The following is a 12731-nucleotide window of genomic DNA, read 5'->3' as shown; positions in this document are numbered from 1 at the left end:
TTAGTATTCAATATATATTCCGATGCCATTGAGAGATTTTAAGAAAAAAAGGTTACCATCACTTTCACAGCTAATGTCCCTTAAAGGCACATTACAATATAACTTGTTACTATCAAGGAGGACATTAAAGAGGTTCGCACCTGCATGACATTTGGAGTAATGTCAATTTTTTGGGAAGTGTACTTTTGATTTCTACGTTGAAGGAGAACTAGGAAATCGAAAAGAAAAACTGGGGTCGCAATGCTTGTTATTGAGCTACAGTGTTCTGAACATGACCTTTTGCACTTAAAATTTATTCAATTAAACTTGATTTGTCTGTTGGTGTCAATACAATATAAGCAACAGAAATCAATCATTACATAAAATAGATACATAATCATGTCTTTTAACAATACAGATAAAAAAAAGTTTAATACAAGTAATGGAAATAAATAAAGACCTTTTTGCACTTAATATACGGGAAAAAAACCTGATATAAAATTTGAGAGTTTAAAAAGACATATTAGGAGCAATGTCAAGTTCTAAAATTTCACATAATTTTCAAGGTGTTGTCTTAAAATTTTAAATGGAAATTAAAAAAAGTGGTGGTTGGAGACCAAATTTTTGTAGTATCGGCAAAAGTATTGAATTTTTATACAAAATTTCGAGTAAATTAATTTGAAAATTTTTAAGAACTGGTGTTCTATTTGAAAAAATATATCAACCAAATTAATGAATTACAACATTTGATCTACTTCAAAGTCTCAACTACTTGTATCATAAATTATAAAACTGAAATACGAATATAAGGGTATAAGAATAGAAGATATATTAGATGAAACAGAAACTACAATATCACGCAGATTTAGAACTTTTTGATTAATCAATCCTTCCACCACAAAATGTAGTCCCTGCAAAACCCTTTCAAAATTTGAATTTACACATTTTTTCCCCAACTGAATAGGGTTCAGTAATGGATGTGTAATATGTTTGCAGCAATGAGATCAGTATTGAACCAGTAAATACTTAGTTGTTGCATCCTGTGCAGTTGTGCTCAAACACTTCCTTAAATCTTTTTTTTTTTTTTTTTTAATCCTGAACCGTTAATTAAATCAAACTGCTGGAATGTAATAAGAATGAAGGGAAAAAATCTGAAAGTGGAAAAAAAGGCGACCTTTTATGAAACTTGTGTAAAATTTCTCCGCAATGAATTATTTACTTTCATACTGTAATATGTTTCGATTATTGTTTCTATATAAACAAATAAAAATAATAAATAATAATAATAATAAAAAATAAAATAAAAAATAGATAGAAAAAATTATTGTCAAAATTACAAAAAAGGATTGCGAAAATGTATGAATATCAATATATTGTTGGTGATTTCTATGAAAGCCGTTTTAGCCATTTTGGCATCTTTGGTTACCCACGAGTTGGCACCTTCGGTTACCCACGGGTTACCCGGGGGGGGGGGGGGGGGGGGTGTTTCTCGTCGATTTCCTTTCTTACACAACAACTCTTATCATTCCAGAAACACCAACACGCATCCACGTGCGCAAATCATATATAGAGAATAATTGAGAACTTGATAATATCTGTAATAATCTGTATTCATGAAATATTTTTCATAGATAAAATATTTTGGTGTAGCGATCGATCGATAAGTTTCTCATCACACAGTGAGTTATCGTTCTTTGTTCAGGAAACCAAGAACCACTCAACCACGGATTTGCTTATTATTGTTTCTTTGTTGTCATAGTCACTGACCGGAACCATTATGGCCGTGTATACACGTGTTTTTACATGTATCCTAATTGCAACACTTGATCGAAAGCCCTACATGTAATAAGGTAAGAACTGTATGTGTCTTAATGTACATGTACATTCAATACATGCACGCTAACATGAACAAGGAAGCAACTAAACTAGTGTGCGAGGTGTGTGTTCGCTTGTCTCATGATTGATATTCAGCAATCTTCATCAAGTTCATTGTTAATTTCATCTTTTTAGCTATCAACTGGTCTTGTTGGAGTCATTGTATCCAAAAATAAACTACAGCTGTCTAAACTCAAAATGTGAGGGCCGTATGTTGACCCATGCCGGCATGCATTTATATACACTTACTTTAAATGCATCGAATGAACTGAGTAAAAAATAAATAAATAAATACGAGCATCAGGTCCACCGTACATATATCTGCACGTCTTGCAGCTGCAGCTTCGGGTTTGATCTATATACATGTAAGTTTTTTTTATCATTGTTTGCCAGCTTTTTCTTTGGTGACAGGTATTCATTTTTTACTAATACACCATAGTTTGCTGTGGTATATCTGTGATAGATCACACCTTTTGTAAAAATGAAGAATAGCAAGAAATAAATAAAGAAAATTGTATTTATTATTTACAAATTCATGTCGTTACATGAAGTTTAATAAACACAATAGTTACTGTATTGTTAATAAAAACAATAGTGGAAATTATTACAAGAAAACTGAATCACTATTCACTGCTCATACAGCCACTCATACCTTGAACACTGATCCTGGCTTTAGGATATTTGGAAGCTCAGCATTTTCACTTGCGGATCCAATTTCAGGAACGCCTCCTGTCAACACACTGTCATCCCTGAGATTTTCAGACTCACTATTTCTGACTGCATTAGTTTCACATTTCATTTTTTCATGTATGGCGGATTCCAAACTTCAGAAACATGCTTTTGCAGTGCTGAATGATACAAAACATAAAACTTTTAACTCGTGCATCTTCAGATATCAGACTCCGAGGACAAGCCCCTTCGTCTGATATCTGAAGATACACTCGTTAAAACTCTCTCTCTCTCTCTCTCTCTCTCTCTCTCTCTCTCTCTCTCTCTCATATCACCAACAATGACACGAACACTTCGAGAAGACCTAGGGAGACACCCCGTCCCTTCCACAGGACTAAATGAAAAAGTTTTACTAATAAAAATATAAACGAATGGCCGGACGAACACAGACCGACCCTGGACGACCAGGGAGTGTTGCTAAAACGCGGAGCGGAAAATGAAACGGAAGACGGAACGGAACAGAAAATATTGTATGCAATAATGTTATCAGGAGGTCAGCATTTTTCTAAATAAAAGAAATACCATGAACAAGGGAAGCAGAAATTACAGAGAGAGCAGGAAGCCATCCACAGAATCCACCGTTTCTCTATTTTGTATTGCTTATAGGAGTTAGGAGATTGATCTTTACCTTTCATACTTCATACTAATCATTAACTTACCATGAACAATATCAATAAAGAAAAAAAATAATCATACTGATAAAGACTTGAATTTTCAAATTTCATTTCCAATGAATAACACCCCCCCCCCCCGAAAAAAAAAACTGCAAAAAGATAAAATAATTTTTTCAACAATTTCCCCCAAACATATCCTTCTTAAATAGAACTTGCTTTTATTTATTCGTAATTTAGTTCTACACCTGGTATAATCCATGTACATCTATGTGTTTATGTATTGCATCAAATTTTAAAGCGTCGGAACGAGTCCGGTGTGTATAAAAGGTGAATTTATGTGAAAATTCGTACTTTTACCGACATCCTGCGGATTAGTGTTGAACCCGAAAAGATACAGCGGGAAAGAAAGATTGAAACAGAACCAATGAAAACTAAGGTGACGTTTACGATCCATAGTGTGAGGAATTTGAAATAGCTAAAACACTAACAGACAATTTATGCTTGAATGGAATTGAAAGGTTATCTCATTATCAATCTCAGTATTAAGATACAAGTATTTAGTTTATAAATAAACTGCTAGAAGTCCTCCCTATTTAGAATTGGAGTGCTGCGGTCACTTTGTCTCTATTACTTAAAAAAAATAATACATCAAACACAAGATGTTTAACTTGCTGACTTAATAAGATCATGATTAGTCGTTGTTATATACATACCACGCTCCCTGTTGTAAGTATACACATATACGGTATTATGTATAAATCTACATGTAAATGTGCGTTAATGACGTTTTGTCACCGGGGTGTGTGTGTATAAAGTACGTGTGTTCTTTCCATTCTCTACCCATAGGGGTGCTGTTCGCTAAGACATCTGTCAATGCCGACATTTCAAAATTCTTGTAAAACGCTTTGTAAATTCTTATACAAACGTTTAACTTAGCTTAATCAATTTATGATGCAGAATTTTAAAATAAAAATGTGTTACCGTTTGCAAACAAATTCCACAAATTTTGATTTTAATCATAACGAAGTATTTTCTTCCGAATTTTGGTGTTATCTTAGCTACATTAATCATTTTTCTTTTCCGTTCCCTCTTCCGTTCCGTTTTTCGTTACACCTGGGATCAGGTGCCTAGGAGGACTGAAAATCATCTGCCTACTGGTCATATCGGTGATGGAATTCTCTTCGTTTGTCCTGAAGAAGGGTAAGTCGTACCGAAAATTTGACAATCTGGCTGTTCGTGTCGTTGGTCATTTTAATAGTGCTTTGTATAATTTTTGTATTTGGCTTTGTATCACCGGCACTTAGAGAGAGAGAGAGAGAGAGAGAGAGAGAGAGAGAGAGAGAGAGGAAAAGTAATATATATTTCCCTGAATAATGTTCTTGAAAAAGGAATATACTCCTTATTTGTCCCTTCGTGGCGATTCATTTCCACTAGGCCCAAGTATCACGTGCTACATCACGATACGGGACTAATCTCGGTTAAGATTCGCTCGTTGAAGGCGTCAGTCCAAATATTCAGCCGAGCCGAATCTCAACCGAGATTAGATACGGGACATGCGATACAGGACGGGTATCGCAATATACAGTTTTCATGGCTTAAAGAAATTTCCATTTTTGAAAAATACATGAGGGTACGAACTGCAACACGTCACGTCGGCAAACTTCATGAAGTCTTTTTCCCCCACGTTTACATCCTCCATGTGCATTCATTTCCGGGTCACAACCAGATGTGCTATATTTATTAAGATTCATACGCGTATTGTTTACAACTGTGGTGCATTTATGAGTAAATGGCTGTCAATTTGTCAAGATATCAATGACAGAAACATTGGAAATATAAATATTAATTAAGATTTCTTAGTTTTCTTCTGTTCATTATCTTCACCTATTCATAGTAGTAACACAAATCATAGGCGTAGCTTGGGTTCGAATATTACCGAGGCAGGGGGTCTGGGGGGCTGCGCCCCCCAGAAGCTATCGACATTTTAACAACGTAAAAGGTGTGTGGTTTTTTGTTTTTTTTTTTACCGAGGCAGCTGCCTCGGTTGCCTCAATGGAAGCTACGCCACTGCAAATCACAAGACCATTTTGTATGAACATGTAGTTCATGAATAAAATAATGCCAGGTAACAACGTCTGTAAAAGAACAAAATAGAAATTTCTGGAATACTAAGGATGATCAAGTGAATATTTACTGGTTCAATACTGATCCCATTGGCGCAAACATATTACACACCTATTACTGAACTCTAACATTTGAAAAATTTGTATCAATTCAAATTTTGAAATTTTTGTTTCGTAGGGACTATATTTTGTGGAGGAAGAAATCAATCATCAATCTAAATTCTACATGATTTTACAGTTTCTGTTTCATCCAATATGTCTTCTATTTATACGTGTATTTCAGTTTTAGAAATCTATGATATATATACAAGTTGAGGCTATGAAGTTATGAACTAGTTCAAATGTTATAGATCTAATTTATTAATTTGGTTGATATATTTTCCCAAACAGAACACGGAATTCCTAAAAAAAAAAAAAAAAAAAAAAGTTTAAATGATTTACTCGAAAGTTTGCGTAAAAATTCAGTATTTTGACCAATAATTTAAAACTATGATCTCTAACCCCTACTTTTTTAATTTAGTTCCATCTTAAATTTTGAGACAAGACTTTAAAAATTATATGAATTTTTGGAAATTGACATTACTCCTAATATGTCCTTGTGATCAATATGATTAATATATTGTATGTTACACCTCCAATGTCCATAGACTTGGTTAGATTTGCCTCTGAGCTTTATGATGCCACTCTTTTCAAATGATAATTTCCCACACTTGTGTGACCTCCGTGCTCATGTCGAGTACTACATGAGAGACTTATTTTTTTTTTATTGTACTACGTGTAGAAAACACAACCCAACAACTATAGGCCATATTGCATCGTAAATTTCAACGCACAACCTTCCCGTGAATACGTAACCGTGTTTTTTCTGATGTCCTTTACTTGAAATAGAATACGTATACACTGCATGTAATATTACCAGTATCACACAGATACAGCTTAATTAATAACCACACGTGTCCAACCAGGGACCTATCAGATCCTGCACGTCAATCGGTGTAAAAACTCGTACACGTATAGCGCTCTCAGAAATCCAATAGTGAAACACGAATAGTGGCACAACTTATCAACTTTAGACGCAAAACACAATAGAGATACAATGTACAGTGATAGGAGAGTTAAGTCTCAATCCAACCATAACGTGGGGCAGGGTGAATTTATCCAGCTTAGCCTCGCAGCGTGGGTACTGTACGTCTGTAAAACAAGGCCACCACATCTCGGCTCATTATATTTTCTAGAGCATCATCTGAAAGGGTTCCGATTAAAGAATAAAAACGCGCACACACGTAGGCACGCACAGTCACACACACCACACAATTTTATTTTTTCGAAAAACGTGTTTTCGAGCACTTCAGAGCAGCCGAGCAATTCAACGTATATAAAGATACTGGGTACATTTAATACGTACGTGGTTTTTCTGCAACGGAATGCTTAACTTGTGGAGTTTCAAAACATACGAAATTATCGAATATATTGCTTACTATTACTGATTCCACCTCTGGTGTGTCCAGGGGTCCGTGTTTACCCAACTCTCTATTTTGTATTGCTCATAGGAGTTATGAGATTGATCACTGTTCGTTATCTTCGCCTTTTATTCACAAACACAAAAGTGTCCGAGTTGAGTAAATGTTTTGAGTACCATCTTCAAAACCCACGGTACGACATTAAATAAATCTGAGACAGAGTCTGCGGATGGATCTAACTAACAATAGTATACGGTGACTCATTCAAATCAGCAATATTTTGGTCTGAGAAAGTCCTGGGGAAGCCAGGAAACTGTGGGCTATAATGTGTAGCCATACCGTTCAATCCAAAATACACATGGAAACTGATTCCAGCTCTTGGCCAATCTGGAACTAGTTTCAATTATCTTCTGTGACCATTTGTCAATCTCAATATCTTTTTTTCCCGATTATTTCCGCGTGTTGTGAACTTTAATCATAAAGTATCGTATTTGTGTTGTTGTGTGTCATTATGTGATGTTTTTGCAATTTTTGAAGAGTTTAATTGCATGTCACAATTATTGTCGAATACAGACGGACTACTGTCATAAGCTTATACAAGGAAGGGTTGTTTAATTCTATACCGAACAAGCCTCTAATTACCCTTTTCCTTCCATTAACAGGCTTTTGACAATAAACTTTGAAGTGGTAATTGGAAACACTTATCTTTTATCGATCAATTAATATAGTTATGTTTACCACTTCCCAACGTATTTGCTCAACATACGAGGGAGTGCAAAAGTAGTACATTGTATTAGTTTAGGTATCTTTGAAAATTATCCACCATACAAAAACTATTTTTAAAAAAATACAACACGGTGTGTGTGCTTATCGTAAAGTAAAAAAGCCATCCAGAAAATGCCTTTGTTTTGTAAGTAGATGCGTTGAGCACCTGTACCATTTTTGGAAAACGACTCATTTTCAGAGTATCATAACGTATAGAAATTAAAATCTATTTGGTTGACAATTTCATCAGATCTTGGAATCTTGGCTCAACACAGTCAGTTGTCCATGAGATCGTCTTCAGTTGTACCATTCTCCAATTTAGCCGCCACTAGATAAATGTACTTTTTGGTCTGTACTGATCAAATAAATAACTATTCTTTGTAATCTCCCATTTTGTGTCTCTGTTGTGTTTATAACAATCTATGATCGACAGCGGACCACCCAACGTCAATAAAGACGATTGCATTTCTCGAAGCAAATGCGTGTATTTGAAATGGCACAATACACTTAAAGAATGTCATCAACTTTCATTGTCTTCATGTGAATATTTCATTTTTTGTAGATGCCAAAATCCAAAAAGTCGGTTTTGCCTATGCAGAATAAGCAGAAAGGCGCAAAAGGACCACCAGCTTTCTTACCTGGCGGAATACAGCTTAATCCCCGTAGCTTCCCCCTCAGCCCATGGACAGTTGTAGGATCGCTTTGTCTGTGGATGTTTATAGGATTGGCTGCCTTTAAGACTTTTCTTTATTTTGGCACTTACCGTTCACTCGATTCCGACTTGGCAGGTTCCTGCGATGTTCATCTTAAAAGTTCTTTAGAAGAGAATATGAAAATCGCCGAAAACTACTCAAGTGGAGACTCAGGGCCGTACATAAAGAGGATAGGATCTCAGATGTATGGTGAAACGTTTGCTGGTACCCCATCCCCACGAGAACTACCTACTGTTCCTCCACTGGTCACAGCGATATCGTCTGGCGATTTCTTCCAAGTTCAGGGTCTCATCCGGGACATCGAGGATGTCAACAAGAGCGGAAAGTTTTTACTCAAACTCATCATCTATGATATAGGGATGTACAACAGTGAAAAACTACTAGTAAGTACATACATTCATTTTGATTATATGTCTTTAGCCTCTATTTACCCACATTCTTATAGTTCTATGCTAAAAGTTCTTTCTTTTTGTAATGTACAGATGAAAAAGCATTGCAACTGTGACATCAGATCATTTGATGTCGGACATTACCCAGATCACGTTGCCATTTACTCGAACAAAGCCTATCAACCTATAATAATGCAGGTAAAACTCGAATACAACATTTCGCCAATGTCGATTGATGTATCGTATAATATTAACACGTTATTCATTTTTACGACAGATCATCCTAGAGGAATTTGGATCGGTAATGTGGATCGATCCTTCAGTAAAACTCAAAGAAGCTCGAGACCTGGGCATGCTCAGATACAGAGGATCACATGATTTCTTTTTGTGGGAAGAAGAAGTTTTCAATTCTGTTACCGCTTACACACACCCAAAGATGTTCGAGTTTTTTGGCGAAAAACGATGCACATTTGCGGAGTCCGGGATGGTGGACACCAGTAGTATAGTTCTGTACAGAACTAACCTGACATGGTATGGTATAATGAAACCATGGCTGAAGTGTGCTCTCACATCATATTGCATATCTCCCAAAGGTGCTAAGAATTCGGAGTGTTTTCATTGGGAACGACCAAAAATGACTGGGTGCCACTGGTTTGCACAGTCAGCTTTCAGTATAATCATTAATAGGGTTTTCCAATTTTCCTCTCATATAGACAAGTTATCAATCCCTCGTTTCACCACAAAAGAAGAGGTGGAAACTGTTTATCATTTCCCTGAGCAGCCATGGACTTATGGCGAGATGATTTTTGTGCTTATTCTTCCAACAATGGTCTGTGGTGCTCTGTTTTACATGTACCAACGACGGTCCCGAGCTCAGAAGAATCAATACTTGAGGAGATGATCACTCCATTATACGAATCAGAAGACTGATGTGGAGTTTCTGAAAAGTTGGTCGTATGAAAGAAGGTTATGAGTGAGAAAAGGAATTCCTTTGTAGATGTACCATGGAAACATGGCGAGAAACGAACATTGATATATGATTACATTACAAAATGTTGAGCTGCAGGTGTGTGTATTAATGTGTTTGCCTGGGTGTGTAAATATAAACATCTTTATTCTGCAATAGTCTGCAGGTTAAAACTTGTACAGGGTAGTTATTTATAATATTCATCATATTTCAAATGATCTCATTGAAGGACATCCATGAATGTATTGATACGATTGTTTGTGCATATCTATATTTTGTGATATTCTGAGCATTTGATATTCTCTTGTGGTAATAGCACAAATATATCAATAGCTAGTGGTACAGGTAACTTGAATATCGATAAAAGGATTCTGAATTTGCTAGATGTATGTACTCCCCCTGTACCTTTTGTCGTTCTGCGGTGGCCTAGTGGTTAGGGCGCTTGCTAGATTCATGTACTCCCCCTGTACCTTTTGTCGTTATGCAGTGGGCAGTGGCCTAGTGGTCCCCATGTACCTTTTGTCGTTATGCGGTGGCCTAGTGGTCCCCCTGTACCTTTTGTCGTTCTGCGGTGGCCTAGTGGTCCAACTGTACCTTTTGTCGTTATGCGGTGGCCTAGTGGTCCCCCTGTACCTTTTGTCGTTCTGCGGTGGTCTATTGGCCCCCTGTACCTTTTGTCGTTCTGCGGTGGCCTAGTGGTCCCGCTGTACCTTTTGTCGTTCTGCGGTAGCCTAGTGTTTAGGGCGCTTGTGTTCGCTTCTCGATCCCGGCACCGCATGGAAACTATGACAATTAACATAGACAGTGACTATTCCTCCATCAAGCGCCCGGTATTAGAAGTAAAAGTCACGGGTCTTCCGGATAAGACCTAAAAAAAAAACGGAGGTTAAGTGTCATGGTAGGCGTCATCGCGATAAAGAATACTCATTGCTACGACCATAAGCGACTCTATATGAGTGAACATATTATCGAATAGCACAGAAAACAACATATAAACAAAGAAATTATATTTAACGATTGCCTTTATCTAAAATAAAAATCTCTCGACACTACTTAATGAATATTACAACTAATCAACACACTTTGTTCTAATCCTGTAACAGCTATGTCGGAGTACATACGTCGATTACGTAAATGTCCTCTTAGATGCAATATAAAACTCAAATGACAATCTTTAATTTTTACATGTATGAATTGTGCATTGTTATTCTTATAATAAAAAAGTAAACAAACCTGTTTTGATTTTTTTCTTTAGGTTTTATTTCTGCTTCAGTCATTGCGTCAGAAAACCAGACGAGAATCAGCATTCTATTTCTTACATGCTAATGTTGTTCCTAACAAAATGTAATAGTCATCAATAGGATACACTATTAAAGCTCTCCATTTTTGATAGCGGTATAGCTCTTGTCCTCTGTTATATGTTCTCCGCTTTGTAGCCTATTTTTATACAGTGCGTCTCAAAGTGGTCTTTGGCCTTTAATGTTTTCAGTATAGTCTTTGATGTTTCTAGCATTGTCTTCGATATTTCCAGTGTTGTCTTTGGCGTTTCCAGTGTTGTCTTTGACGTTTCTAGGATTGTCTTCAACCTTTCCAGTGTTGTCTTTGGCGTTTCCAGTGTTGTCTTTGGCGTTTCCAGTGTTGTCTTTGACGTTTCCAGCATTGTCTTTGACGTTTCTAGCATTGTCTTTGACGTTTCCAGCATTGTCTTTGGAGTTTCCAGTTTTGCCTTTGACATATCTGGCATTGTCTTGAACGTTTCCAGTGTTGTCTTCGACGTTTCTAATACTGTCTTCTGGTATCCATGGCATGTCTGTTACATGGTCATTGTTAAAGACTCTATTGGATGTGTCCGATAAACTTCCACTTTTGCCCTATTCCCAATTCATTGGTATTTTGTCATCCCAAATCTTTCCAGTACTTCTTGATTTCTGTTATGTAACTATATGTCATATCCAGGTTCATATGTTTTTGACATTATTCACGTTTCAGAACCATACTCTTGAGTAGAATAGGTCCTCAGTACCCCCATGTTTGTCGTGAGAGGCGACTAAATGAGGCGGTCCTTCGGATGAGACCGTAAAAACTGAAGTCCCTTGTCAGAGCAGGTGTGGCACGATAAAGATCCCTCCCTGCTCAAAGACCGTAAGCGCCAAGCATAGGCCTAAATTTTGTAGCCCTTCACCGGCATTGGTGACGTCTCCATGCAAGTGAAATATTCTCGAGCGGGACGTTAAACAATATACAATCAATCGTTTAGTACTTCGACCATTGGTGTTTTAGTTTCAAATTGCCCTACGTCTGATAAACCCATATTTGCTTTGACCATAAGTTCTTTAAATATTTGGTTCATCCTTGTATCTGAGAGACATTTGTTCCCACATATTCAGATATTTGATGCTTTCTCTTATCTTTGAGGCATATGCTCACAGATATTCACTTTTTCAACATTTTTCATGGGTATGAAAAAGTGAAGATTTCGAGCAGTGATCAATCTCATAACTCTACAAAGAGTACAAAATTAATAGTAGGGCAAACACGGACCTTGGACATACCAGAGGTGGGATCAGGTGCTCTTTACATTAATGCAAGGTGAAGATAACGAACAGTGATCAATCCCATAACTCCTATAAGCAATACAAAATAGATAGTTGGGCAAACACGGACCCCTGGACACACCAGAGGTGAGATCAGGTGCCTAGGAGGAGTAAGCATCCCCTGTTGACCGGTCACACCCGCCGTGAGCCCTATATCCTGAGTTATCCGCAGTCAAAATCAGTGTGCCAAGAACGGCTTAACGATCGGTATGAAACACGTCAGACAGCATTTGACCCAATGCGAGGTTGTACTGACGAAGTAGATCGTTATAACGACCATAGAATTTGCGAAATTCTGACTTCAATCGAGACTGTTGAAATCCCTGTACTATCAACTTGTTTGTCAGTAGCTTACCTCGATTTAAAAACTGACTATACGAAGAACAAGCTCTTGCATATTGAATCAGTTGAGATATATAAACACCATATGCAGGTGATAATGGAATATTGCTACATAAATATGGGAAGTTGACGATGGAGAAGCTGAAATCATCCCGTTTGTCATACAGTTGAGTTGTTAGTT

The 12731-nt window shown here is 36.9% G+C and overlaps 1 protein-coding gene across 1 annotated transcript; it reads left to right on the top strand.

Annotated features, from left to right (window-relative positions):
• The first annotated feature begins 1656 nt into the window (after nucleotides 1-1656).
• LOC125663882 (uncharacterized) lies at nucleotides 1657-10848 on the top strand. The gene is made up of 4 exons (XM_048896305.2): nucleotides 1657-1829; nucleotides 8108-8641; nucleotides 8741-8845; nucleotides 8925-10848. The coding sequence occupies exons 2-4, from the start codon at nucleotides 8108-8110 to the stop codon at nucleotides 9546-9548; spliced, it is 1263 nt and encodes a 420-aa protein (XP_048752262.1). The 5' UTR covers nucleotides 1657-1829; the 3' UTR covers nucleotides 9549-10848.
• Nucleotides 10849-12731: the final 1883 nt, after the last annotated feature.

The sequence above is a fragment of the Ostrea edulis genome, chromosome 1 (assembly GCF_947568905.1).
Source record: "Ostrea edulis chromosome 1, xbOstEdul1.1, whole genome shotgun sequence".
In the NCBI taxonomy this organism is placed as follows: Eukaryota; Metazoa; Mollusca; class Bivalvia; order Ostreida; family Ostreidae; genus Ostrea; species Ostrea edulis.
The sequence above is the reverse complement of the archived record's forward strand: the minus strand, read 5'-3'. Positions and strand labels throughout refer to the sequence as shown.

Excerpts from the sequence above, each read along its gene's own strand:
- LOC125663882 (XM_048896305.2), top strand. The coding sequence starts at position 8,108 with ATGCCAAAATCCAAAAAGTCGGTTTTGCCTATGCAGAATAAGCAGAAA. Across the intron at positions 8,642-8,740 it reads ACAACAGTGAAAAACTACTA|ATGAAAAAGCATTGCAACTG; the intron begins GTAAGTACATAC and ends TGTAATGTACAG. Across the intron at positions 8,846-8,924 it reads ATCAACCTATAATAATGCAG|ATCATCCTAGAGGAATTTGG; the intron begins GTAAAACTCGAA and ends TTTTTACGACAG.